A 27,318-nucleotide genomic window follows, 5' to 3' on the forward strand; every position below is an offset into this window, starting at 1 on the left:
GCTGGGTTCGTAGCGCAGCGCGCTAACCACTACACTACAATGCGTTACGCTTCCACATGCGAGGATCACGTGACAGATTTGACGTCACAGCGTCACAGCTCACTTGCCGTGCAAAAAAATGCAATATTGAGCTCCCCCCCCCCCCCCCAAAAAAATACAAAAGTGTATTTTTATAATTTTTGCATGGTGTACAGTCTGGAAAGGACCCACATGGGAAATTTCAAGTTTGTTGCATGTCGGGAAGTACGCTAAACATTTTGAACAGACACACATTCACAACTTTGCCTTTTATATAAATGGAGATACCTATAAAAATAAACATGACTAACATAAATAATCTTTATCTGTGCAAGAAACTAAAAAGTGAAGAAAATTATCTGCAAGACGACTCAACCCCGGGCCCTTAATGCTTTGATATTTGCATTTTCCTTTGTGATGTTCGCCTTTTGGCATTCTCTGGTCTAACACCGGTCTTCTCCTTCGTATTGCTGGGGCAACAGTTTATAGTTTTGATGTCGAGGTGAGGCAGAGTGAGTGGTCGTGATGCCACCGGGAATGGATCTCTCAAGGCCGGGAGTTCGGTACGTGGGGCCATCGTCCGACTTGGGTGGTGGCCAAAGTCGCAATTTGGGCCGCTCCTCACGCTCCACCTGTGTGGAGCAAGCGGGCAGCGTCTTCGTCCCTGGCCCTGTCCTCGCGCGGTCGAGGTGTTGTCCCAAGTTTCCCATGGAAGGTCTAACCCTGCGACTTCATCGCTCGGGGTCAGTTACCAGGTGCCTTGCGATTGGCGACGTTTGCAGTCAACCAGGAGTTTCGCCACTGAGAGGTAGGGCTGTCATTGGTGTGTAGGGTTTGGACTGTGTTCCGCTAGGGGCTGCGGGATTTCAGACGCGTGTCTGTGGGGGGGGGGGTTTGAATTCCTTTGTCAGTGGGAGTGCTTCGTTGGCTGATAGCCGGTGGTCTTATTTTCGGTGAATGTTTTCCCTGCGGACGTCGGAGCATTCAATGTGAGATACAGCCATAAAGGAGGCTGTCTCTAATGTAGGCCACGCAGCTTCAAGGACAATGCATATGTTAGCAAGGAATGTTTGTTTTCATGTTTTACCATACGCATGTAGGGTTAATGCAGACTTGATGCCTTGCAATATGTGTCTTATTTGGTATTTGAACATCTTAACCCTTTCCCCATTGTGATGTTCACCTACATCATCGGTTTGTCTTCTGATTCCAACTTCCGATTCCGAACGTAATCGGACTTAAAAGGCCGTGTTGGAGGGCGTGTGGCACAGTTTGGTGTCAGCTATCGTAGAGTGCGGTCGTGTTGCTACAGTTCTCTGCGGTGAGTACAGTGTCTTTAAAAACAACGGCGCGACTACGCCTCTCTAAGTAAAATTAACGCCGAGCCGCTTCCGGGCTCCGAGATTCGGCGGTGAACGGGACGCCACCAACCCTGCAACTTGCAGACGTCTCGGAACGGGCGAGGGTTAACATCTCCTACATTATTGCTGGAATGGGTAAGGCTATTCCTCTTTTCACCATGAAGAAAGGCGGTGACATCAAAGGAGCGTGCGACGGCTTACTCGGCTGTGCGTGCGTGCGCGCGCGTTTGGGCAGGTGCCGAGCGAGGTGAAGCAGGCCATCTGGCTCCTGGCCACGGAGACGACGGGGCCGCTGGTGCAGCGCGTCACGCGCTCCTCCATGGTGGTCAAGTGCAAGCCGGGCCCTCGCCACCCGCTGGGGCTGCTGCACTGCACCTTCAGCCCCCGCGCGCGCCCCAAGGGCCCGCCCGAGCCCTGGTTCCACTGCGCGTGCCGCCCGGGCAAGCGGCACTGCCGCAGCCTGGCGGGCACCGACCCCGGCGCGCTGTGCGTGCACTTCTACGCGTGCGTGTGCGCCTTCGCCAGCGACCCCAAGCTCTCGCAGGAGCTTGACGCGTACATCAACCTCGGCGCCAACCGTAAGGGCCCGCGGCCTCCCCCCGCACCCCCACCGTCGCGTTATTCGGTGAGATGAGAGCCGGGGTTAATGATCGTCCGTATGTATGTTGCACTTCTTTAGCAATGTACGTAGCCAACCGCGTTAATTGGAGGTGCGGCGGAAGGACAACAAGCTAAACACAAAAAGCAGTTCTGAGGAAATACGTTTTTAATCTCGATGATTTTAAAGTGCACAGCTCTCAGTGGCTTCCTACTATTGGAAGGAAGAGCGTTCCAGACGGCCACAGAAGCGCATCTGAAAGTGCGCGATGCGGTGCCCGCCTTTGTTCGATGGCGAGCCAAAGGTCTTGTCTCCAGTATAAAACACAGCAAACTAAACACAAAAGTAATCCACTGTATGTTGTTACTAACCCAACCGATAATAGGTACTGCATATTCTCAGATTAACACGGTCCACTCTAATTTATATGACCACATTAATCCCCCTCTGGTCGTCGCACCTGATAGGCTCACGGTGATGACATCACCATCGCTCTAGTTAAGACCGAGCCAGGAAGACTTCTTCACAATTCTGGCAAATCGCCTGATGAAGCTGGCTGCTGTAATCACCAGCGAAACGTCACTACTCACATCGTAAATGATGTGGGTTTACTCTTCAACACACCGGTGTGCTGAAGTAGTAGCTAATTGGCACATTCTGTTCACGTGACAAACCTTACTAATTGACTGTGTCGGGTGGTGGCGTGTGAACGACACGTTTATATTCACGTGATCTAACCCAAAAAAATATTTACCATGGATATAACAAATTGTTTGGTGATGCGATATGGCCGAGTCGACTCGTGCGCTCGTTTGAGTTGACGCCAACCGCAATTTTCACTTAATAGTTTTTCAGTGTCTTACCGCCACGCGGAGATTGTTATAGGCCGCGGAGCTACGTGATGAGCAGCGGATGGCGGCGTGCCAAAATCCACTGCTGCGCTGTTACTTTGACGCGTCAATGGCCGCGACTTGCGCCTTCGAATCGCGCTGACCAGAATGGTGAAGTACGGTCAAATAACACCGACCCGCCAGCTCGGTGTGGGGAAGGCCCCTTTTCAGCAGTGCATTGACAATAATAACGTCTTGTATGTGTACATGACACCTCGGTGAACCGCACTGACCTTGTTAATCCGGATAACGGCTGGGTCAGCATGAGGAATCTTACGGGAGTTTGTGTCGTGGGGCGGTGGGTGGTGGCTGGGAGGACGCCGAGCGAGAGCCGCTCTGGAGACCGCTGACGCTGGTGTCCTTTGTTGACGTTGGCCCCCATCAGTGCCGGATTAAGCTAAGTGCGGGGCCTGTAGCATGATGTTATAAAGGGGCCCTAAATAAACAAAAAACACGTAAATATTAAAAAAAACAAATTTTGAACTTGCATCGTAAAGTAATTGTAGTTTTTCATTTGCTATATAGTCAGATAATACGACAAATCGCTAACCTTTAACACCCAGTCGTTCATAAAAGTTGAAGGCGGTATAGTACTATAGTAATAGAGCAAGTGCAGAATCACTGAACCGGAATTGGTAGCTTGAAAGCATTTAGCGCGGGTCCCTTGAAAGTGCAGGGCCCGTAGCATGTGTAGCTACTTTTGCTACTACGATAATCCGGCACTGGCCCCTTTTAGTCTCTTTCTAGCGTTGTTGTACAACACTCGGGTTCCCACAGCTCGAGACCGCAGTCTGTATAGCCTCCACTGTCAACGTGATTCCAGCTCGTGGTGCTCAACCCGCTAATTACTCAGACGAGTCGAGGGCAATTCACTTTAATCCGTTATTTTTCTGTAACTCCTTTCCCCCATGCTCAGTTAGATTAGTGTGTCTGTTTCACAGTCTGTTCTTATGAAACGGGGTAATAGTTACGTTCCTGAAGAGTATCACGTTATGGAAATATCTCGTTATAATAAATAATATGTAATATAGGGGTAAAGCACAGTCCGCGATAACACGTGAGATGCGTACGCAGGCCGAACAAAAACTGAGGCACGTGGGTAGCATCTAGAACAGTGGTTCTTAACCTGGGTTCGATCGAACCCCAGGGGTTCGGTGAGTCGATCTCAGGGGTTCGGCAGAGCCCCCGCCACGGAGGTCCGGACACACTTGAATTATTGTGTAAATTTGTGATGACACACACGGCCCGCTTGGCCATCACTGGCTGCAGATGATCATACTACACTGCTTGGCCAATCAGCGCTGCGGGGAATTTAGTGCGTACTCAGTAGTCAACGTGTGACTGTTGTTGTCGTACGTCGTGTGATTTCTTTAATATTTTATCCATACTAACTATGTCGGGCAAAAGAAGAAAGTGGTCGGACGAATATGTACAACATGGATTCTCATGTATCACGGAACGTGATGGGAGTGAGCGTCCTATCTGCATGATTTGCAACGCCAAGTTGAGCAACTCTAGTCTTGCACCGGCAAAACTAAAGGAACACTTCTTGAAGCTGCATGGAGACGGGGAATACAAGAACACAACACTTGCTGAATTCAGGGTGAAGAGAGCCAGATTCGATGAAAGGGCCACTCTGCCTGCTCTTGGATTTGTACCTGTTAACAAACCGATCCTGACAGCATCGTACGAAGTTGCTTACCTGATCGCAAAGCAGGGCAAGCCACACACCATTGGTGAAACACTTGTGAAACCAGCTGCATTAAAGATGGCGAATCTGATACTCGGAACAGCGGCCGAAGGTAAATTATCCCAAATTCCCCTTTCAAATGACACCGTCAGTGACAGAATAGAAGACATGAGTAAAGACATCTTGGCTCAAGTAGTCGCGGATCTGATTTCAAGCCCGGCAAAATTCAGCCTTCAACTCGACGAAACCACAGACGTTTCTGATCTAAGCCAGCTTGCTGTTTTTGTACGCTATGTGAAAGACGACATGATAAAAGAAGAGTTTTTATTTTGTAAGCCTCTTACAACAACAACGAAGGCAGCCGATGTGAAGAAGCTTGTGGATGACTTCTTCAGAGACAACAATCTTTCATGGGATATGGTTTCTGCAGTTTGTACGGACGGAGCTCCAGTCATGCTGGGAAGAAAGTCTGGTTTTGGTGCGCTAGTAAAGGCCGATGCACCACACATCATTGTGACGCATTGTATTCTGCACAGGCATGCGTTGGCAACAAAAACCTTACCTCCAAAAATGGCAGAAGTATTAAAAACTGTGGTGGAATGTGTGAACTATGTGCGAAAAAGTGCTCTGAGGCACCGCATCTTCAGTGAGCTGTGTAAAGAAATGGGCTCTGAATTTGAGGTACTTCTGCTCCATTCTAATATTCGGTGGTTATCCCGGGGACAGGTGCTGAATCGTGTTTTTGCCATGCGTGTGGAATTAGCCCTGTTTTTGCAAGAGCACCAACACTGCCATGCAGATTGCTTCAAAAATCCTGAGTTCATTCTCATTTTAGCGTACATGGCTGATATATTCGCAGCTCTCAATCATCTCAATCAGCAGATGCAGGGTGGTGGAGTCAATATCATGGAAGCGGAAGAACACCTGAAGGCTTTTCAAAAAAAGCTACCGTTATGGAAACGACGAACAGAGAACAATAACTTCGCAAACTTCCCGCTTCTGGACGACTGTGCAAGTAAGATCGAAGATGTGTCTGGAATCGGAGATATTTCTGTATCCACGGAACTGAAGCAAACAATTGCCACGCACTTAGATGAGCTTGCAAAGTCTCTCGACGGATATTTCCCTACAAGAGAGTCATATCCAGCATGGGTGAGACAGCCGTTCACGTTTGCTGTTGAAACAGCAGATGTCAATGATGAATTCCTCGACGAAATCATTGAAATTCAGCAGAGCCAGGTTCAACAGCAACTCTTCAGAACAACAACGCTCTCAACGTTTTGGTGTCGACAAATGAACAAGTATCCAGTTATTGCTAAGAAAGCCCTGGATTTTTTTATACCATTTGTTACAACATATCTTTGTGAGCAATCCTTTTCGAGGATGCTGGACATAAAAACGAAGAAAAGGAACAGACTTTGCTGTGAAAATGACATGAGAGTGGCACTTGCCAAGGTGAAGCCACGCATATCTGAACTGATCTCTCAAAGGCAACAGCAGAAGTCACATTGATTTCCAGGTATGTAATTTGTTGTGAGTTTATGCATTGTGTTGGTTTTATTCTTTGAACAAGGTAATGTTCATGCACGGCTCATTTTGTGTACCAGTAAAAAACATATCTATGTCTTGAATTTGAAAAAAATCACATTTTATTTTTCACTAAAGAGGGGTTCGGTGAATGCGCATATGAAACTGGTGGGGTTCGGTACCTCCAACAAGGTTAAGAACCACTGATCTAGAAGCATCCAGCAGCATCCCGCCTTGTTTGAGGATGCTACACCGAGGCAGCCGTGCGACCGCATCCTCGTTATAAATAATTTCTTCCCGAATACATTCATCGCGTTATATCCCATTCGCGTTATGAAAAGAACACGCGGCGTTATAGGAGAAGATACTGTACTCATAAAGTGAACGTGTTGCCAGCGTAACCGAGTTGAGATTTTGACACTCATCTCCCTTTGTGGCCTCGAGACGGAGGCAGGAATTCCTCGTTCCTGATGCTAAGCGGCCGAGGATCCTTTGCCAGTCTCACGTGTGGATGTGATTATTGTAAGGCACCGTTACAGCATCGATCGGGGCTCTCGTCGTTGTTGGGACTGCATTCTCCCCCCCCCCCCCTCTTGCTCTAATTTATGCTTCCAAATAAATGTAGGCCAATCAAGGGGGATTGTTCTCCTTTCGCAAAAAAAACCTGGAGTAATCGCTGCCTTTTCGTCTGCAAAGGGGCGTGCTGATTTATTTTTTTACTCAAAAATGCCAGCTGTTAATTTTTCGATAGGAAAAAAAAATGCCAGCTTTGTCGTGAGCTGCTAATATTTTCACAGAAAGTGTTATTCAGTTAACTCATAACTGGGACCCAAAATGTGCTTTGTGTGCACTATTACCACCCTGTTTTATGGCTTCTTCCTGCAACTTTTTCAATTCTTAATCCAATTCCCCACCCTACACGTGGCATGCGAGATATTTTTTTACAATAACCAACATGCCAGCATGCACAAGAGTCCATTGAATTTTCATCTACAAAAATAATGATTTACTTTTATAGTGTGTGCAGTTAAGGGCGTGATGTTAAAGCGACCAGGCATTAGCTCTCTCCATCTGTCTGTAGTGGGGGGAAAATTATCCAGTTTGAGCAACATTATTATAAAGTTGCGATAGCCTCGAGCAGCGGTGGCCAACTGGCGTCTCCTGAGCTGCATGCGGCTCTTTAATCCACCCACGTGCGGCTCTATCGAGGGGGCATAACGAGGAAGGCGCTGCTATCACAGTGGCAAAGAATGATGAATGTCTCCCGTGCTCTGTCAAAAACTTTCCAATAAATATACACTTAGTATGTAATATAGAGTTAGCTCTTTGCCGAACTCATGGGTATTTGTTGGCTCTTGGTCTGTTACATGTTGGCCACCCCTCACCTCGAGAGTACCGGGGAAATAAATTAGAGTTTGCCAAAACTTGGGGTGGGGGAAACGGCGCTAAACAGATTTGCTGTAGCGTTTGCAATGATGTGACATTGTTAGATTACTTTCTAACGAGATGATGACCTTATAACGAGATGACCTCATAATGAGATGACCTCATAATGAGATGATGACTTCATAACGAGATGATCTCAAAATGGGATGACTTCGTAATGGGATGACTTCATAACGAGAGGTGACCTCATAACAAGATGATGACCTCATAACGAGAGGTGACCTCATAATGGGATGACCTCATGACGAGATAATGACTTCATAACGACATTATGACTTAATAACGAGATGATGACCTCATAACGAGATGACTTCGTAACAAGATGACCTCATAACAAGATGATGACCTCATAACAAGATGATTACCTCATAACGAGATGACCTCATAATGAGATGATGCCTTCATAACGACATGATGATTTCATAACAAGATGACCTCATAACAAGATGATGACTTCATAACGAGATGATGACGTCATAGCGAGATGATGACCTCATAACGAGATGACCTCATAATGAGATTACTTCATAACGAGATGATTTCACAACAAGATAACCTCATAACAAGATGATGACTTCATGACAAGATGATGACCTCATAACGAGATGACTCAACGAGATGATTTCACAACAAGATAACCTCATAACAAGATGATGACTTCATGACAAGATGATGACCTCACAACGAGATGACTCATAATGAGATGATGACCTCATAGCGAGCACCTCGGCTTCTCTCCCGATGACGTCAGTACACGGGACGTCATCTCTCGCGATGTCGCACGTCATGCACCGTGCAAACTGTCGTGTGCGGCTTGGAACGTGACGTCATTGCCGCTGATTGAACACTTCCGAGGAAAAATTCAGTTTGGTAAGCGTCAGCGGAATCCGATCGTAAGCAAGATGTTCCTTGATTTTTGCTCATCTGCCTTGATTGAAGCACTGCGATCTTGATGTTTGTCTTCGGTTGTGTTTGGAGCAACACTCACAGCAACGAGCGGAGCGCCGGGCGGCTAAAACGCAGCAAGTTGGCACAGTGGGGGAGCACAGTTGGTGCGTCCGCCAGTCATCTCAGTCAGTCAACCCATGACACCTGGGTCTGTCCCGTGACCTGCTGTCAGCGAGCCTTTGAAACCTCACGTGGCCTCAAAGTGTAAATAGCCTGGCACAGACGCCATAGTGACGTCACCGCCACCAAGTGATTTTTGTTTTGGTGCAATTTCTTAATTTGTTTATACATTTTTGATTTTGCTTGGTAGTAGTAGGGTTTTCATTTGCTTGGTATGTGTGTGTGTGTGTTGGGCTTCTTTTGCGCTATACATAGCCAACCGCGTATATGGGATTTGTACAGCGTTGTGGGATGTAAGTATGTTGAACTTCTTTCACACCGTACATAGCCAACCGCACTAAACGGAGGTGCGGGAAAAGGACAACAAACTAAACACAAAAATCAATTTCTAAAGAAATGAGTTTTCAATCGCTGTATAAAAGTGTTATTATTACGTATTCGTGGCGACCGGCGGTTGCGGTTCATGTTGCTTTTGTGTTTTCTACACAGCGATGTTTGAGACGCAGCTGAGCGATAGCAACGTGAAAGTGCTGACGCCCACGAGCGAGCTGTGCCCCGTTCGAGGCGCCAAGAAGAGGCGGAAGGAAGAGGCCGGTGAGTGGATCACCTTTAGCCACAGCAGCCACAGTAGCCACTACAGCCACAGCAGCCACAGCAGCCACTACAGCCACAGCAGCCGCTGCAGCCACTGCAGCCACAGCAGCCACTGCAGCCACTGCAGCCACAGCAGCCACTGCAGCCACTGCAGTCACTGCAGCCACTACAGCCACTACAGTCACTACAGCCACTACAGCCACTGCAGCCACTGCAGCGACTGCAGCCACTGCAGCCACTGCAGCCACTGCAGTCACTGCAGCCACTACAGCCACTGCAGTCACTGCAGCCACAGCAGCCACAGCAGCGACTGCAGCCACTGCAGCCACTGCAGCCACTGCAGTCACTGCAGCCACTGCAGTCACTGCAGCCACAGCAGCCACTGCAGCCACTACAGTCACTGCAGCCACTGCAGCGACTGCAGCCACTGCAGCCACTGCAGCCACTGCAGTCACTACAGTCACAGCAGCCACTGCAGTCACTACAGTCACAGCAGCCACTGCAGCCACTGCAGTCACAGCAGCCACTGCAGCCACTGCAGTCACAGCAGCCACTGCAGCCACTGCAGCCGCTGCAGCCACTGCAGTGACTGCATCGAACACGGTGAATCTCCGCTCATAAACTCTGCAGTGATACTGCTCTTTGCCTCCACCTTCCACTGTGGGTGGGGCGGTTGTTTGCCCGTCTTATAATTCTCGTATGTGAGGATTTGAAAGGATCTCACTTAGTAAGCAGCGGAAAACGTGAGTAAATACTCATGAATGTACACTGGCAAACGTTTGAGTTTTTCTCATTTATTAATGACAATAAATACTTTTTTCATCTTTAACAATCCAGGTATAGTGTTTTTTTAAATATTAATTCGTCTTTTAAAACATCTAATTGTTAGTATGTTTGTTATATGTTGGTAGTATGTAAAAAGAAAAATTCAATACAGCTGATTCTCGCATTGCTATCAGTGGTCAGTGAAATCTAAACCACCACCTACGCTGGCCAGCGTGGTGAACTATGTTCTTTGACAAAAGCCCTTTGACTGCCTTCCAACAGTCGAGTGCTCGCCAGTAGGTACTGACGTCGTCACAGCGCGTGGACGCCTCGTGCTTGGCGGGCGCGTGAGGTGGCGCCATGCCGGGTGTGAACGCACCGTCGCTTTCCTCTCTCTCTCTCTCTCTGTCTCTCCCTTCCTCCCTCCCTCTGTGTCAGCATGGCAGCAGGTGGGCCAGGACCCGGACAGAGGTTCGCTCGAGAGGACGCCGGGTGGCAAGAAGCGACCCGGATCGCCCAGTGGCAACCGGCAAGGTGTAACGCACGCAGGGGGACTTGAGTTCGCCGTCAGCCTTGCTACCGGTGGCAGGGTGGGGGGCGGGCAGAGCTCGGGGGGTTCCCATCTCTAGGCACCACGGTTGCGAGATGTTGACTATCTCGCCCGGTATACAGGAGGTCGCGGGTTCGATCCCGACAGCTGACGCCTGCTGCTGTATATTTGGAGTTTGCGTGTTCTCCCTGTCCGTCGTCGCGTGGCGTTTTTCTCCGGGTCCTCCGGTTTTTCCCTCCACGCTGAGAATCAACATCACGCGTTTAGGCTTTAGAGTATTTGTCTGCTATAAATTTCCACGTGATGATAAGCCACTTCGCTGAGCTGTCATTTGTAATGGCCAGGTCGCTTCTCAAAAAGAGTTACATAGCTCAGTAGGCCTTGCCTGGTAAAACTACAAAAAAAATTAATCTGAAAGTAATTTTTCTATGAACACAGTTTCTGAGTACAGGCTCAAAGAACCGAAACGTCAAATGGCCAGCAGAAAATCAAACGGCACTATCACAGTTTTAATAGATAAGAGCATAGCTTTTACGCGTATTCTTGTACAGGGAAATTTAGTTTTCAGGTTCATACGGCGTAAAGCCGTTTCAATACGGGCTAACAATTTATTTGTTTATATGTTTGTGTTTGTCTGTAGGATGAACGTTGAGATTTATAAGGTCAACGGCGTGACCAATAAGGTCTGAATTGGTCTGTAATAAGATAGGGCACTGATAAGGGGTTGACAAGTGTGTAAGAGGGAACACGTCTGTTTCTTAAATTGAGCAAGGGTATAAGAGCTTTGGTAAAGAGATGACTGCTGCTGCAATGTCTCTGCTGTCCTCCTGGATTTGAAGGGTTACTTTAAGCTAAGACATTTAGAGAGTTTTCCATTTCAAACTCGACGAGAATGTCACGTGGCATTATCGCATATAAATGTAGGTTAAGGTGAACAAAAATATTTACACTGTATAGCATCACGTATACATATATGAACGTTGCATCTATTGTAATTGGGATTTTTAAACTAAAACTATTATATCTTCAAGGTACTAACTGGGGTGTTACGTTACTGTCATATATATGTGTGTATGTATGTGTTTGTACATACGTCTGTGCATTTTTGTTCCTGTAGTTGCACACCCGTGCCATGGGAATGTTAAGTTTCCACAGCTGTAAACGAGAGATCAGAATCAGAAACGGTTTTATTCGCCATGAAAGTTCGCACAGACAAGGAATTTACTTTGGCAGGAAGGTGCATAAATTCAACATATAGGAATCTTAAATAAGTGGTATAAATTTCTAACTATACTGAAGGTACAAAGTCTAACTAACACTAAGGGGCTAAAGTATGTAAAATTTTGATTAAATATTGAATATAAAGTAGCTATAACATACAATCAAAAATACAAAAAATACAAATAGGGTAACATAGTGTAAATATGGCAAGGTGTCATTTTGTAGATAAAATGTTAAAGTCAGTGTAAGCCCTTGGCCTTGTTGAAGAGGCCAGCAGCGGATGGGAAGAAACTGTTTTTGTGGCGTGAGGTTTTGGTCCTGATGGACCGCAGCCTTCCGCCGGAGGGGAGTAGCTGGAACAGAGAGTGTCTAGGGTGGGAGGAATCGGCCACAATCTTCCTCGCTCGCCTCATGGTCCTCGAGGTGTGCAGGTCCTCGAGGATTGGTAGATTGCAGGCAATTACCTTCTCAGCAGTGTGGATGATACGCTGCAGTCTGCTCTTGTCCTTGTCCAGTGGCAGCAGCGTACCAGACGGTTATGGAGGAGGTGAGAATGGATTCAATGATTGCTGTATAGAAGTGCACCATCATTGTTTTTGGCAGGTTGAATTTCTTCAGCTGCCGTAGAAAGTACATCCTCTGTTGAGCTCTCTTGGTGAGGGAGCTGATGTTCAGTTCCCACTTGAGGTCCCGGGAGAGAATGGTGCCCAGGAAGCGGAAGGACTCTACAGTTTTGACTGGGGAGTCGCACAGGGTGATGGGGGTGAGTGGGGCTGTATTCTGCCTGATGTCCACAACCATCTCAACTGTCTTTAGAGCATTTAGCTCTAAGTTGTTCTGGCTACACCAGGTCACCAGGTTGTCAGCTTCCCACCTATAGTCAGACTCATCCCCACCAGAGATCAGCCCAATGAGGGTGGTGTCGTCCGCAAACTTCAAGAGTTTGATGGATAGATGATTGGAGGTGCAGCTGTTGGTGTACAGGGAGAAGAGCAGTGGGGAAAGGACGCAGCCCTGAGGAGTTCCAGTGCTGATGGACCTGGAGTCAGAGACTTGTGTTCTTAGCTTAACGTACTGCTTCCTGTCAGACAGGAAGTCTGTGATCCACCTGCAGGTGGAGTCGGGCACGTTCAGCTGGAAGAGCTTGTCCTGAAGCAGGGCAGGGATGATGGTGTTGAAGGCAGAGCTGAAGTCCACAAACAGGATCCTGGCGTAGGATGCTGGGGAGTCCAGATGCTGTAGGGTGAAGTGGAGGGCCATGTTAACTGCGTCGTCCACAGACCTGTTGGCTCTGTAGGCAAACTGAAGGGGGTCCAGGAGAGGGTCTGTGATGGCTTGGAGGTGTGCCAGGACCAGGCGCTCAAAAGACTTCATTACCACAGATGTAAGGGCGACCGGTCTGTAATCATTTAGTCCTGTTGGCCTTAGCTTTTTGGGCACAGGGATGATGGTGGAGGACTTGAGACAGGCTGGTACATGGCATGTCTCCAGGGAGGTGTTAAAGATGTTGGTGAACACCGGAGACAGCTGGTCAGCGCAGTGCCTGAGGGTGGCTGGAGAGACAGAGTCCGGCCCAGCTGCTTTGCGTGGATTCTGCCTCTTGAAAAGTCTATTAACTTCTCCCTCCTTAACGGAGAGAGTCGTCTCTGTCGTAGGGGTGGGGATGGGGCCTCTTGGGTGGGAAGGGGTAGTTCAGGACAGTCCAACTGTCTTTCAAATCTGCAGTAGTGCCGCCCTATGTCCTACACTTGTTCGAGTCTGAATCACTTAAACTTGACACGTGCTTGTGGTTTGCAGCCATGCAGTATGTGCACGTAATACACGTTTACTTCTAATCGTGTATTTGTCGGGGCTTCGGTATGTGATTATCCGTAAATTGGTGTTTAATGTGCTCATTGTACTTTATGTATTGTATTATACCGTATGTACAGGAACGTGCTGTAGGTCTGTATTTGTATGGGCTGTGTAGTGCATATATGAATGTGCATAGACATATATATACGACTGCGTGCTACATATAATTTATATGAATAATATTCATTTATGTGTTATCACATTGCAAAAAGCATTCAGCCAGAGATCCGAAATCGTATCTGCTGGTTTTGGGTTTAATCCAGCACCAGTTTCAATGGATCCGTACCAGTCTCACCAGTAAGATATGCAGCGTATATATGTTCCTAGGTATGTTTATTGTTTGTATGAAGGCGTACAACGCACTCACATCTGTGTGTGTGTGTGTTTGTGCAGCGATCGCTCAACCGGTGGAGGAGAGTCAGGTGATCTTGACGTTCCGCGAGTGGTTGTCCAGCGTGACGGAGAGAATCAACCAGACCATGCACTACCAGTTTGATGGTACGCAACAGCAACCTCGCCCACACAACGCTGCTCAAAACGACATGGAACGTGCACGCAAAGGCGGGCGGTCCAAGTGAATGCCACGGATGGACGTGCCGTCGGACACGTTCACCTCCTTTGGCTGCCACTCCGTCGTTCGTCTCGACCCCCCCCCCCCCCCCCCCGGCCAACGTTCTTACTTGCCACACGTCCTGCCCAATTCCACTTCTTAGCCCTTTCACGCTCAGAGTTTGCAAGAGTTTGTGCGTCTGTGCTCTCGAGTTGTGTCCCTCTGACAGATATATTCAGTTCGCGAACTTGTGGTACGTGCATTTTGTTCTTCTCATGTTTACCACGAGCCCCCCTTTGCAGCCTTCTACATTGTTAGAGCATTCTAGGGCCACAGTGGCGAGATGTTAACTACCTCGCCAGGTATACCAGAGGTTGTGGGTTCGATCCCGACCTTTGACGCCTGCTGCATATTTTGAGTTTGCATGTGGTCGCTTGGATTTTTCTCCGGGTCCTCCGGTTTTTCCCTCCACATTTAGAAACATGCATTTTAATGTTGCCAGAAAAAAGGGGAAAAAACCCTATTATTACATTGTGGTACTGGCAAAGGAGGTCTAATGATGTAGATGCTCACCCCGAGCCCTCATTACTTTGATAGTGGCATTGTCTTTGAGCTGTGTGACGCCTTTTGGCGTCATCTGGTCGAGCACCAATTGGGTCGAGGCTCAAAAGAAAGCCGTCCCTTGGTGTGGACCAATCAGTTTCAAGGACAATGCATCATATTATCATAGTATGTTTTTGGTTTGCATTTTGACTGCAGGTATAGTGGTTAATGGAGACATGAATCCTTGTAAAAAAGGTTTCAGTTTTGTTGCCAGGAAAAATGGGAAAAAACCCTATTATTACATTTTGGTACTGGCAAAGGAGGTCTAATGATATAAATAGTTTAGTTTAGTTGTGTAAGCCTGGAGAGTAGTGTTGTGGTAATTGGCACATTGTGCTTTGAGCTCATTACTGTTTTTCTACACCGGTGGAGATTGGCATTTGATTCCTGTATGTGCCAGCCTTGGTGTGTCACCATTACACACAACATACTTGCCACAAATGAACCACACGACACCTCGCTGATCTCGTCAATGAGCATGAACCATCATCACGCGAACTCCGCTGGTCATCCTCACGGCAGCAGCAGCAGCAGCAGCAGCTTTTGGCTAACCATCAACCCAAAGACAGTCACCTCATCGCGCACTTTCAGGTGTGCTTCTGCATCCATTTGGAACGCTCTTCCTTCCGACATTAGGAAGCAACTGGACCTATGCACTTTTAGAATTACATTGAAAACCCCGTTCTTGAGAACTATTTCTTGTGTTTAGGTTGTTGTCCTTCCCCCACACCTCCCATTAGCACGGTTGGCTACGTACGGTGCGTAAGAAGTTCAACACACGTACATCACATGGGAAGCGAGGGAGACCAGAACCCCTCCTGTGCTTTTCCGACCCCACCACCACCACACGTGCCCTGCTGGCTTGCCAGGTATCACCTACTCGAACAACAGTCTCACGGCGCGCGTGGACGCGTGTGTGTGCGAACAGGCAAGCCGGAGCCGCTGGTGTTCCACGCTCCGCAGGCGTTCTTCGACGCCTTGCAGCAGCGCATTTCAATGGGGAACAAGAAAAAGCGGCTTCCAAACTCCACAGTCGGTGAGGTCTCCGGCTTTGAACCAAAAGGCCATAAATCTGCACGTGTCATCTCCGCGAGCAGTGATGTCACGGGCCCAGTTACCCTTTCCTTTCAGTGCCTTCGCCGCTCCCGCCAGGTGCTGTACGTCATCGCCTTCGGAGCCTTCTCGTCGAAGGAGTTTTTGGCAGATGACAAAGCGGCCGAGCCGCCGTAAAATGTACGTGCGAGTAGGATCCAAACGTGTGTCCGTGTGCCGGTCAAGGCCTCGCCGCGTGGTACGCCTCGCGGTTAGCCCGCAGCTGGTGCAGAGAGATAACCCCAGCGGTAATCCGCTATCGCTTGTGCATAGCGAACGGTGAGTGTCAGGCGAGTGAGGGTCAGTGTTTGATAAACGGCGATTATTAATGTTAGGTACATGGTGTGAGACGAGCGGTGAATGTCGGATGAGTGGTGCGCCTTGATGCGCGTGAGTTGTGAGTGTCAAGCGAATGGTGAGAGTGCTGGTGAGGGTGAGTGTCAGGTGAATGGTGTAAGGAGAGTGTCAGGTGAGTTGTCAATGTTAGGTCATCTCAGTCGGTCAACCCAGCCTTCGACACTTCACGTCGCCTCAAAGTGCACCTGGCCTGGCGCAGGCGACGTGGTGACGTCAACGCCACTTAGTGGCGAATGGCGGCTGCTGTTGTTGAATATTCGGTGGGTGGTGAGTGTTGGTTGAGTGTCGGATGAGTTGTGTTAGGGTGAATGGTTTTAGGTGAGCTGTGAGAGTGACGTGAGTGTCAGGGTGAGTGGTGAGTATGAAATGAGTGAGTGTCAGGTGAGTGGTGAATGGTGAGTGTCCGGTGAGTGTGAGGGTCAGGTGAGTGGCGAGTGTAAGACTCGCCACTCACCAGAAAAATCGCCCGATGATGCTGGCTGTAATTAGCAGCGAAACGTCACAGTACTCGGATTGTAAATGTTGTGGATTTACTCTCCAACACACCGGTGGGTTGAAGTAGCAAACTCTTTGGCGTCTTGTTTACGTGAAAAATCCCTTACTAATTGGCTGTGTCGGGTGGTGGAGGGTTTCGACACATCTACACTCGCTCGATCGCACCCAAAAACCTTGATTATGAATAATATTGGTCGCGAAAGCCTGCTCCCACGCGTTAGACTGCTGCACGCAATGACGTGAGCCAAGCGAGGGGTGTAGTAGCGTGCAACTCTGCCGCGTGGCGGAAGTTGCCACGTTCGCCGCAGAGGGCAACGAAAACCTTTTTTTGAGCCGGCCTGTAAAACTGAGCGGAACGGACGTTGCGTTATTGACAAGGTCGCACTCTCGTTACACGCACAGTGCTTGCCACAAATGAATCGCACAATGAGGAGACGAAGCGCAGGACACCTTTCCGATCTCGTGAAGGAGCGTAAATCGCCGCGCGAACTCCGGTTATCCTCGCAGCAGCGGCAGTGTTTGACTCGGCCATGGAACAAGGACGGTTAGTCACCGCATCGCACGCCGCTTTCAGGTGCACTTCTGTGGCCGTCTGGAACGCTCTTCCTTCTGATATCAGGAAGCCACTGGAGCTGTGCACTTTTAAATCGTCCGGATTGAAAAACGCATTTCTTTAGAACTGCCTATAATGTCTAGTTTGTTGTCTTTCCCTCACATCTCCAATTAGCACGGTGGGCTACGTACGGTGAAAAAGAAGTCCATGCAAACATTAATTCAGCTTTAGCCCTATGGGTTGGGCAAGTTTAAAAATCAAATGGTTGTGTCGGTTTTGTTTATGTAGCCATCAGTGGCAAAGTTGAGGCCACTTCAGCATGCCACACAGTCTCTCCAGGAGCAACCCAGAGCTTGAACCCAACATCTCACTTGACGTTGACATTCGGGCCCCTCGTCAGCAGGCTGATCAGAGTCGGTCAAACCCTGATGCTTAATCCAGCCATCGCCTCACTAAAACGGTCTTCACTGCGTAAGGCAGCAGGCTAGCCTGGTCTTGGCCACTGAGATTATTTCAATGTGTGGAGTCAGTGTCTAGATTTTGTTAAGGGTGTGTTGTACGCTGTTAAATAGTTATTTAACAGCGTACAACACACCCTTAACGAAATCTCAATAACATTTAACAGCCCGTGTAAAAATTTCCCCCAAGCATTGGCCACGGTGTTGCAAGCGTTGCAGTGAAATATTTTTTTTTTATAATTACCTTCAAATGAGTCACTGACTGCATATTCGCAGTGTTTCAACCATGCGTTCCGAGGGTAAAAACGAACCCCATTGTGCTCTGACCACGAGTTAAACACCGAGGCCGTCGTTTCGAATTACGTTCGAGACATCCCCACGGGAGTCTTCATCCTCCACCGCGCACTAACCTCCACGAGGTCGTGCGGGTCTCGATCAGGATTCGTCCGGAAGGACGCCCTGCCGCTGGGGACCTTCTCCAAGTACACGTGGCACATCACAAGTCTCCAGCAGGTGAAGCAGATCTTCAGCACGCCCGAGGTGAGTGGGCGTGACAGAGGCGGTGGGTGGAGCTCCTCTACCTGATGTCTCGTGTCTCTGTTCATGTGTCTCTCTTCATGTGTCTGTCTTCCCGTGTCTCTCTTCCCGTGTCTCTCTTCCCGTGTCTCTCTTCCCGTGTCTCTGTTCATGTGTCTCTCTTCATGTGTCTCTCTTCCCGTGTCTCTCTTCATGTGTCTCTCTTCATGTGTCTGTTTTCATGTGTCTCTCTTCCCGTGTCTCTCTTCCCGTGTCTCTCTTCCCGTGTCTCTCTTCATGTGTCTCTCTTCCCGTGTCTCTCTTCCCGTGTCTCTCTTCCCGTGTCTCTCTTCATGTGTCTCTCTTCCCGTGTCTCTCTTCATGTGTCTCTCTTCCCGTGTCTCTCTTCCCGTGTCTCTCTTCCCGTGTCTCTCTTCCCGTGTCTCTCTTCCCGTGTCTCTCTTCATGTGTCTCTCTTCATGTGTCTCTCTTCACGTGTCTCTCTTCACGTGTCTCTCTTCCCGTGTCTCTCTTCATGTGTCTCTCTTCATGTGTCTCTCTTCCCGTGTCTCTCTTCCCGTGTCTCTCTTCATGTGTCTCTCTTCATGTGTCTCTCTTCCCGTGTCTCTCTTCATGTGTCTCTCTTCATGTGTCTGTTTTCATGTGTCTCTCTTCCCGTGTCTCTCTTCCCGTGTCTCTCTTCCCGTGTCTCTCTTCATGTGTCTCTCTTCCCGTGTCTCTCTTCCCGTGTCTCTCTTCCCGTGTCTCTCTTCATGTGTCTCTCTTCCCGTGTCTCTCTTCATGTGTCTCTCTTCCCGTGTCTCTCTTCCCGTGTCTCTCTTCCCGTGTCTCTCTTCCCGTGTCTCTCTTCCCGTGTCTCTCTTCATGTGTCTCTCTTCATGTGTCTCTCTTCACGTGTCTCTCTTCACGTGTCTCTCTTCCCGTGTCTCTCTTCATGTGTCTCTCTTCATGTGTCTCTCTTCCCGTGTCTCTCTTCCCGTGTCTCTCTTCATGTGTCTCTCTTCATGTGTCTCTCTTCCCGTGTCTCTCTTCCCGTGTCTCTCTTCCCGTGTCGCTCTTCATGTGTCTCTCTTCATGTGTCTCTCTTCCCGTGTCTCTCTTCCCGTGTCTCTCTTCCCGTGTCTCTCTTCATGTGTCTCTCTTCCCGTGTCTCTCTTCCCGTGTCTCTCTTCATGTGTCTCTCTTCATGTGTCTCTCTTCATGTGTCTCTCTTCCCGTGTCTCTCTTCATGTGTCTCTCTTCACGTGTCTCTCTTCCCGTGTCTCTCTTCCCGTGTCTCTCTGCATGTGTCTCTCGTCCCGTGTCTCTCTTCCCGTGTCTCTCTTCATGTGTCTCTGTTCATGTGTCTCTCTTTCCGTGTTTCTCTTCATATGTCTCTCTTCACGTGTCTCTCTTCCCGTGTCTCTCTTCCCGTGTCTCTCTTCACGTGTCTCTCTTCACGTGTCTCTCTTCCCGTGTCTCTCTTCCCGTGTCTCTCTTCATGTGTCTCTCGTCCCGTGTCTCTCTTCCCGTGTCTCTCTTCACGTGTCTCTCTTCCCGTGTCTCTCTTCCCGTGTCTCTCTTCCCGTGTCTCTCTTCACGTGTCTCTCTTCACGTGTCTCTCTTCACGTGTCTCTGTTCATGTGTCTCTTTTCCCGTGTCTCTCTTCATGTGTCTCTCTTCCCGTGTCTCTCTTCCCGTGTCTCTCTTCCCGTGTCTCTCTTCCCGTGTCTCTCTTCCCGTGTCTCTGTTCCCGTGTCTCTCTTCCCGTGTCTCTCTTCATGTGTCTCTCTTCCCGTGTCTCTCTTCCCGTGTCTCTCTTCCCGTGTCTCTCTTCATGTGTCTCTCTTCCCGTGTCTCTCTTCATGTGTCTCTCTTCATGTGTCTCTCTTCCCGTGTCTCTCTTCACGTGTCTCTCTTCCCGTGTCTCTCTTCATGTGTCTCTCTTCCCGTGTCTCTCTTCATGTGTCTCTCTTCCCGTGTCTCTCTTCATGTGTCTCTCTTCCCGTGTCTCTCTTCCCGTGTCTCTCTTTCCGTGTCTCTCCTCATGTGTCTCTCTTCCCGTGTCTCTCTTCCCGTGTCTCTCTTCATGTGTCTCTCTTCCCGTGTCTCTCTTCCCGTGTCTCTCTTCATGTGTCTCTCTTCATGTGTCTCTCTTCCCGTGTCTCTCTTCATGTGTCTCTCTTCCCGTGTCTCTCTTCATGTGTCTCTCTTCCCGTGTCTCTCTTCCCGTGTCTCTCTTCCCGTGTCTCTCTTTCCGTGTCTCTCCTCATGTGTCTCTCTTCCCGTGTCTCTCTTCCCGTGTCTCTCTTCATGTGTCTCTCTTCCCGTGTCTCTCTTCCCGTGTCTCTCTTCATGTGTCTCTCTTCATGTGTCTCTCTTCCCGTGTCTCTCTTCATGTGTCTCTCTTCCCGTGTCTCTCTTCCCGTGTCTCTCTTCATGTGTCTCTCTTCATGTGTCTCTCTTCATGTGTCTCCCTTCCCGTGTCTCTCTTCATGTGTCTCTCTTCCCGTGTCTCTCTTCCCGTGTCTCTCTTCCCGTGTCTCTTTTCCCGTGTCTCTCTTCCCGTGTCTCTCTTCCCGTGTCTCTCTTCACGTGTCTCTCTTCCCGTGTCTCTCTTCCCGTGTCTCTCTTCATGTGTCTCTCTTCCCGTGTCTCTCTTCCCGTGTCTCTCTTCCCGTGTCTCTCTTCATGTGTCTCTCTTCCCGTGTCTCTCTTCATGTGTCTCTCTTCATGTGTCTCTCTTCCCGTGTCTCTCTTCCCGTGTCTCTCTTCATGTGTCTCTCTTCCCGTGTCTCTCTTCCCGTGTCTCTCTTCATGTGTCTCTCTTCATGTGTCTCTCTTCTCGTGTCTCTCTTCCCGTGTCTCTCTTCCCGTGTCTCTCTTCCCGTGTCTCTCTTCCCGTGTCTCTCTTCCCGTGTCTCTCTTCCCGTGTCTGTCTTCCCGTGTCTCTCTTCCCGTGTCTCTCTTCCCGTGTCTCTCTTCATGTGTCTCTCTTCATGTGTCTCTCTTCCCGTTTCTCTCTTCACGTGTCTCTCTTCCCGTGTCTCTCTTCATGTGTCTCTCTTCATGTGTCTCTCTTCCCGTGTCTCTCTTCTCGTGTCTCTCTTCCCGTGTCTCTCTTCATGTGTCTCTCTTCCCGTGTCTCTCTTCCCGTGTCTCTCTTCCCGTGTCTCTCTTACCGTGTCTCTCTTCATGTGTCTCTCTTCATGTGTCTCTCTTCCCGTGTCTCTCTTCCCGTGTCTCTCTTCATGTGTCTCTCTTCCCGTGTCTCTCTTCCCGTGTCTCTCTTCATGTGTCTCTCTTCCCGTGTCTCTCTTCATGTGTCTCTCTTCATGTGTCTCTCTTCATGTGTCTCTCTTCCCGTGTCTTTCTTCCCGTGTCTCTCTTCCCGTGTCTCGCTTCCCGTGTCTCTCTTCATGTGTCTCTCTTCTCGTGTCTCTCTTCCCGTGTCTCGCTTCCCGTGTCTCTCTTCATGTGTCTCTCTTCCCGTGTCTCTCTTCCCGTGTCTCTCTTCCCGTGTCTCTCTTCCCGTGTCTCTCTTCCCGTGTCTCTCTTCCCGTGTCTCTCTTCATGTGTCTCTCTTCCCGTGTCTCTCTTCATGTGTCTCTCTTCCCGTGTCTCTCTTCATGTGTCTCTCTTCCCGTGTCTCTCTTCCCGTGTCTCTCTTCCCGTGTCTCTCTTCATGTGTCTCTCTTCATGTGTCTCTCTTCATGTGTCTCTCTTCCCGTGTCTCTCTTCCCGTGTCTCTCTTCATGTGTCTCTCTTCCCGTGTCTCTCTTCCCCTGTCTCTCTTCCCGTGTCTCTCTTCACGTGTCTCTCTTCCCGTGTCTCTCTTCCCGTGTCTCTCTTCCCGTGTCTCTCTTCATGTGTCTCTCTTCATGTGTCTCTCTTCATGTGTCTCTCTTCCCGTGTCTCTCTTCCCGTGTCTCTCTTCATGTGTCTCTCTTCCCGTGTCTCTCTTCCCCTGTCTCTCTTCCCGTGTCTCTCTTCATGTGTCTCTCTTCCCGTGTCTCTCTTCATGTGTTTCTCTTCCCGTGTCTCTCTTCCCGTGTCTCTCTTCCCGTGTCTCTCTTCATGTGTCTCTCTTCATGTGTCTCTCTTCCCGTGTCTCTCTTCATGTGTCTCTCTTCATGTGTCTCTCTTCATGTGTCTCTCTTCCCGTGTCTCTCTTCCCGTGTCTCTCTTCATGTGTCTCTCTTCCCGTGTCTCTCTTCATGTGTCTCTCTTCATGTGTCTCGCTTCCCGTGTCTCTCTTCCCGTGTCTCTCTTGACGTGTCTCTCTTCCCGTGTCTCTCTTCCCGTGTCTCTTTTCCCGTGTCTCTCTTCATGTGTCTCTCTTCATGTGTCTCTCTTCATGTCTCTCTTCATGTGTCTCTCTTCATGTGTCTCTCTTCATGTGTCTCTCTTCATGTGTCTCTCTTCATGTGTCTGTGTCTCTATTGTGTCATCTATCATCTCTCTGTGTCTCTGTCATCTCTCTGTGTCTCTATCATCTCTCTGTGTCTCTATCATCTCTCTGTGTCTCTATCATCTCTCTGTGTCTCTGTCATCTCTCTGTGTCTCTATCATCTCTCTGTGTCTCTATCATCTCTCTGTGTCTCTATCATCTCTCTGTGTCTCTGTCATCTCTCTCTGTGTCTCTGTCATCTCTCTGTGTCTCTATCATCTCTCTGTGTCTCTATCATCTCTCTGTGTCTCTGTCATCTCTCTGTGTCTCTATCATCTCTCTGTGTCTCTGTCATCTCTCTGTGTCTCTGTCATCTCTCTGTGTCTCTATCATCTCTCTGTGTCTCTATCATCTCTCTGTGTCTCTATCAACTCTCTGTGTCTCTATCATCTCTCTGTGTGTCTATCATCTCTCTGTGTCTCTATCATCTCTCTGTGTCTCTGTCATCTCTCTGTGTCTCTGTCATCTCTCTCGGTCTCTGTCATCTCTCTGTGTCTCTGTCATCTCTCTGTGTCTCTATCATCTCTCTGTGTCTCTATCATCTCTCTGTGTCTCTATCATCTCTCTGTGTCTCTGTCATCTCTCTGTGTCTCTATCATCTCTCTGTGTCTCTGTCATCTCTCTGTGTCTCTGTCATCTCTCTCTGTGTCTCTGTCATCTCTCTGTGTCTCTATCATCTCTCTGTGTCTCTATCATCTCTCTGTGTCTCTGTCATCTCTCTGTCTCTATCATCTCTCTGTGTCTCTGTTATCTCTCTGTGTCTCTGTCATCTCTCTGTGTCTCTGGCATCTCTCTGTCTCTATCAACTCTCTGTGTCTCTATCATCTCTCTGTGTCTCTGTCATCTCTCTGTGTCTCTATCATCTCTCTGTGTCTCTATCATCTCTGTGTGTCTCTATCATCTCTCTGTGTCTCTGTCATCTCCCTGTGTCTCTATCATCTCCCTGTGTCTCTATCATCTCTCTGTGTCTCTGTCATCTCGCTGTGTCTCTATCATCTCTCTGTGTCTCTGTCATCTCTCTGTGTCTCTGTCATCTCTCTGTGTCTCTATCATCTCTCTGTGTTTCTTTCATCTCTCTGTGTCTCCATCATCTCTCTGTGTCTCTGTCATCTCGCTGTGTCTCTGTCATCTCTCTGTGTCTCTATCATCTCTCTGTGTCTCTATCATCTCTCTGTGTCTCTGTCATCTCTCTGTGTCTCTGTCATCTCTCTCTGTGTCTCTGTCATCTCTCTGTGTCTCTATCATCTCTCTGTGTCTCTATCATCTCTCTGTGTCTCTGTCATCTCTCTGTCTCTATCATCTCTCTGTGTCTCTGTTATCTCTCTGTGTCTCTGTCATCTCTCTGTGTCTCTGGCATCTCTCTGTCTCTATCAACTCTCTGTGTCTCTATCATCTCTCTGTGTCTCTGTCATCTCTCTGTGTCTCTATCATCTCTCTGTGTCTCTATCATCTCTGTGTGTCTCTATCATCTCTCTGTGTCTCTGTCATCTCCCTGTGTCTCTATCATCTCCCTGTGTCTCTATCATCTGTGTCTCTGTCATCTCGCTGTGTCTCTATCATCTCTCTGTGTCTCTGTCATCTCTCTGTGTCTCTGTCATCTCTCTGTGTCTCTATCATCTCTCTGTGTTTCTTTCATCTCTCTGTGTCTCCATCATCTCTCTGTGTCTCTGTCATCTCGCTGTGTCTCTGTCATCTCTCTGTGTCTCTATCATCTCTCTGTGTCTCTATCATCTCTCTCTGTGTCTCTATCATCTCTCTCTGTGTCTCTGTCATCTCTCTGTGTCTCTATCATCTCTCCGTGTCTCTATCATCTCTCTGTGTCTCTATCATCTCTGTGTGTCTCTATCATCTCTCTGTGTCTCTATCATCTCTCTCTGTGTCTCTATCATCTCTCTCTGTGTCTCTGTCATCTCTCTGTGTCTCTATCATCTCTCTGTGTCTCTGTCATCTCTCTGTGTCTCTATCATCTCTCTGTGTCTCTATCATCTCTCTGTGTCTCTGTCATCTCTCTGTGTCTCTGTCATCTCTCTGTGTCTCTATCATCTCTCTGTGTCTCTAACATCTCTCTGTGTCTCTATCATCTCTCTGTGTCTCTATCATCTCTCTGTGTCTCTATCATCTCTCTGTGTCTCTGTCATCTCTCTGTATCTCTATCATCTCTCTGTGTCTCTATCATCTCTCTGTGTCTCTATCATCTCTCTGTGTCTCTATCATCTCTCTGTGTCTCTGTCATCTCTCTGTGTCTCTATCATCTCTCTGTGTCTCTATCATCTCTCTGTGTCTCTGTCATCTCTCTGTCTCTATCATCTCTCTGTGTCTCTGTCATCTCTCTGTGTCTCTGGCATCTCTCTGTCTCTATCAACTCTCTTTGTCTCTATCATCTCTCTGTGTCTCTGTCATCTCTCTGTGTCTCTATCATCTCTCTGTGTCTCTATCATCTCTGTGTGTCTCTATCATCTCTCTGTGTCTCTGTCATCTCCCTGTGTCTCTATCATCTCCCTGTGTCTCTATCATCTCTCTCTGTGTCTCTATCATCTCTCTGTGTCTCTGTGTCTCTCTGTGTCTCTGTGTCTCTCTGTGTCTCTGTGTCTCTCTGTGTCTCTGTCATCTCTCTGTGTCTCTATCATCTCTCTGTGTCTCTGTCATCTCTCTGTGTCTCTATCATCTGTCTGTGTCTCTATCATCTCTCTGTGTCTCTATCATCTCTCTGTATCTCTATCATCTCTCTGTGTCTCTATCATCTCCCTGTGTCTCTATCATCTCTCTGTGTCTCTGTCATCTCTCTGTGTCTCTATCATCTCTCTGTGTCTCTATCATCTCTCTGTGTCTCTATCATCTCTCTATCATCTCTCTATCATCTCTCTCGCTCTCTCTCTTTCCATATGTCTCTGTGCTTGCTTCCCACTTCCTCTGGTTCTCTTTGTCTCTCCTGATTACTCTCTCCATTTCGTTATCGTTTGTTTCAAATAATGCCTACCTTGTCTGTGTTAAAGTTAATCCACGTGTGCACATAGCCTGGCACAAGCGCTGTGGTGACGTCACCGCCACTTGGTGGCAAGTGGTGGTGGTGTAATGGTTCGTTAGCTGCTGTGCTACGAACCTGGAAGCCAGAGTTGGAGTTCTGCTCACAGCGAACACCAGTGACGATTATCTGAACTAGTCCTGGGCGCCCCTAGGTCGACTCAGCCTCACATAGGTACCCTGGTGCACTGTGTAAACATCACCACGGGGGAGACAAAGGCGGTCAGGCGTGGTGCTGGCCACGCACCCCCTCGTGTGCCGTGCCGGCCTTCATAGGTGCTCGCTAACAGCACTTGCCCCTACAGTCTGTTAAGGCTACACGGGGAATCTTTGTCTTTGTGCGTAAAAGTGGCAGGTCGCACGTGCGTGTTTGGCGTAATTACTACTTTTACATTGACGTGGTGATGTATGGGTAGTGCCATCAGTAGGTGCCGTCCAACAGCCACATTCATATGCAGGGATGCAGGATACAAAACCTACCCGTGTCCCTTTAGTCTCAGCTTTAAAACGAAACGACGCACATTTGGCCGTTCACACTGCGGCAGTGTCAGGTAAAACAAGAAAAAAAATCCATTCTGATTCGAGTGAACATGTTAATGCGTGTGATCGTGTTAATACAATATTAGGGGCACAACATTATTTATTTTTGGGGCGCCACGGTGGCTAGGAGATGTTTACTACCTCGCCTGGTGTACAGGGGATCGTGGGTTCGATCCCAACCCTGACGCCTGCATTTTGGAGTTTGCGTGTCTCTCTCTCCCTGTGGTCGTTTGGATTTTTCTCCGGGTCCTCCGGTTTTTCCCTCCACATTTGGAAACACGCGTCTAGAGTATTTTGCTACTGCTATAAATGTCCACGTGATAAGCCACTTCGTTGAGTTATCATTTGTGGCCAGGTTGCTTGTGAAAAGGGGCTGTATAGTTCAGTGGGCCTTACCTGGTAAAATAAAAAATAGTTTAGTATTTAATTGTTCTTAGTTTAAGAGATTGCTAGTTTTGAGAAAAAAAATTACCAACAAAGTATAGGGTAGTGTATAGTAACGCAGGGTATAATTCAATGTTGGGGTCTGTCTATGGCAGTTTATAACACGGGGTATAGTCGTGAGATGTAAGAAAAAAAGATTGGTTGGAAGCATATATTTTTTGTGACATAGAAGTGTAATGTATAATGACATTGTTCGTAGCTCAGCTTAGTGGAGAATATATTGAGTACATTGATTATATTGATGTAGTTTATATTTAGTTCTTTCACATCGGCTTATTGTATGATAGTTGGGTAGTTGCAGTTCTTTATCGTCAATATACTAAATGCCTCTGTTGATATATAAACTCTGACTTTAACATAGCCACTTCCGTGACCAGTTACATGCTAATTCCTCCCATTAACATCAAGCTAATCTCCCAGTTACATGCTAATTTCTGACTTTAACACCCTGCTAATCGAACACATTAACACAGCTACTTCAATGCTAAATTATTCTGTTGATATGTAAACTCCTTTGTCAAGGCGCTCTGCTCCTCCCACCCAGCTTAAAATACGCTGCCAAGCTTAGCAGTGTTCATTGGAGCGCTGTCTTTCCGACAGTTCTGTTTCTTCACCTGAAGACGGCTGCTTGTGTTGTGGCCGAAACGTCGTGAGAAT

General features: G+C 48.3%; 1 protein-coding gene across 1 annotated transcript in view; it reads left to right on the top strand.

Moving 5' to 3' along the window:
• C11H2orf42 (chromosome 11 C2orf42 homolog) overlaps positions 1 to 27,318 on the top strand; it is a 62,669-nt gene that overhangs the window by 23,523 nt on the left and 11,828 nt on the right. Inside the window, exons 3-8 of the mRNA XM_032952572.2 lie at positions 1,615 to 1,957; positions 9,088 to 9,192; positions 10,396 to 10,491; positions 13,976 to 14,080; positions 15,664 to 15,771; positions 18,130 to 18,230. Coding sequence (XP_032808463.2) covers positions 1,615 to 1,957; positions 9,088 to 9,192; positions 10,396 to 10,491; positions 13,976 to 14,080; positions 15,664 to 15,771; positions 18,130 to 18,230 — 858 coding nt within the window. The remainder of the gene's footprint in view (positions 1 to 1,614; positions 1,958 to 9,087; positions 9,193 to 10,395; positions 10,492 to 13,975; positions 14,081 to 15,663; positions 15,772 to 18,129; positions 18,231 to 27,318) is intronic.

This window comes from Petromyzon marinus, chromosome 11 (genome assembly GCF_048934315.1).
Source record: "Petromyzon marinus isolate PM22_M1 ecotype Great Lakes invasive population chromosome 11, UKy_Petmar_22M1.pri1.0, whole genome shotgun sequence".
Taxonomy (NCBI): Eukaryota; Metazoa; Chordata; class Hyperoartia; order Petromyzontiformes; family Petromyzontidae; genus Petromyzon; species Petromyzon marinus.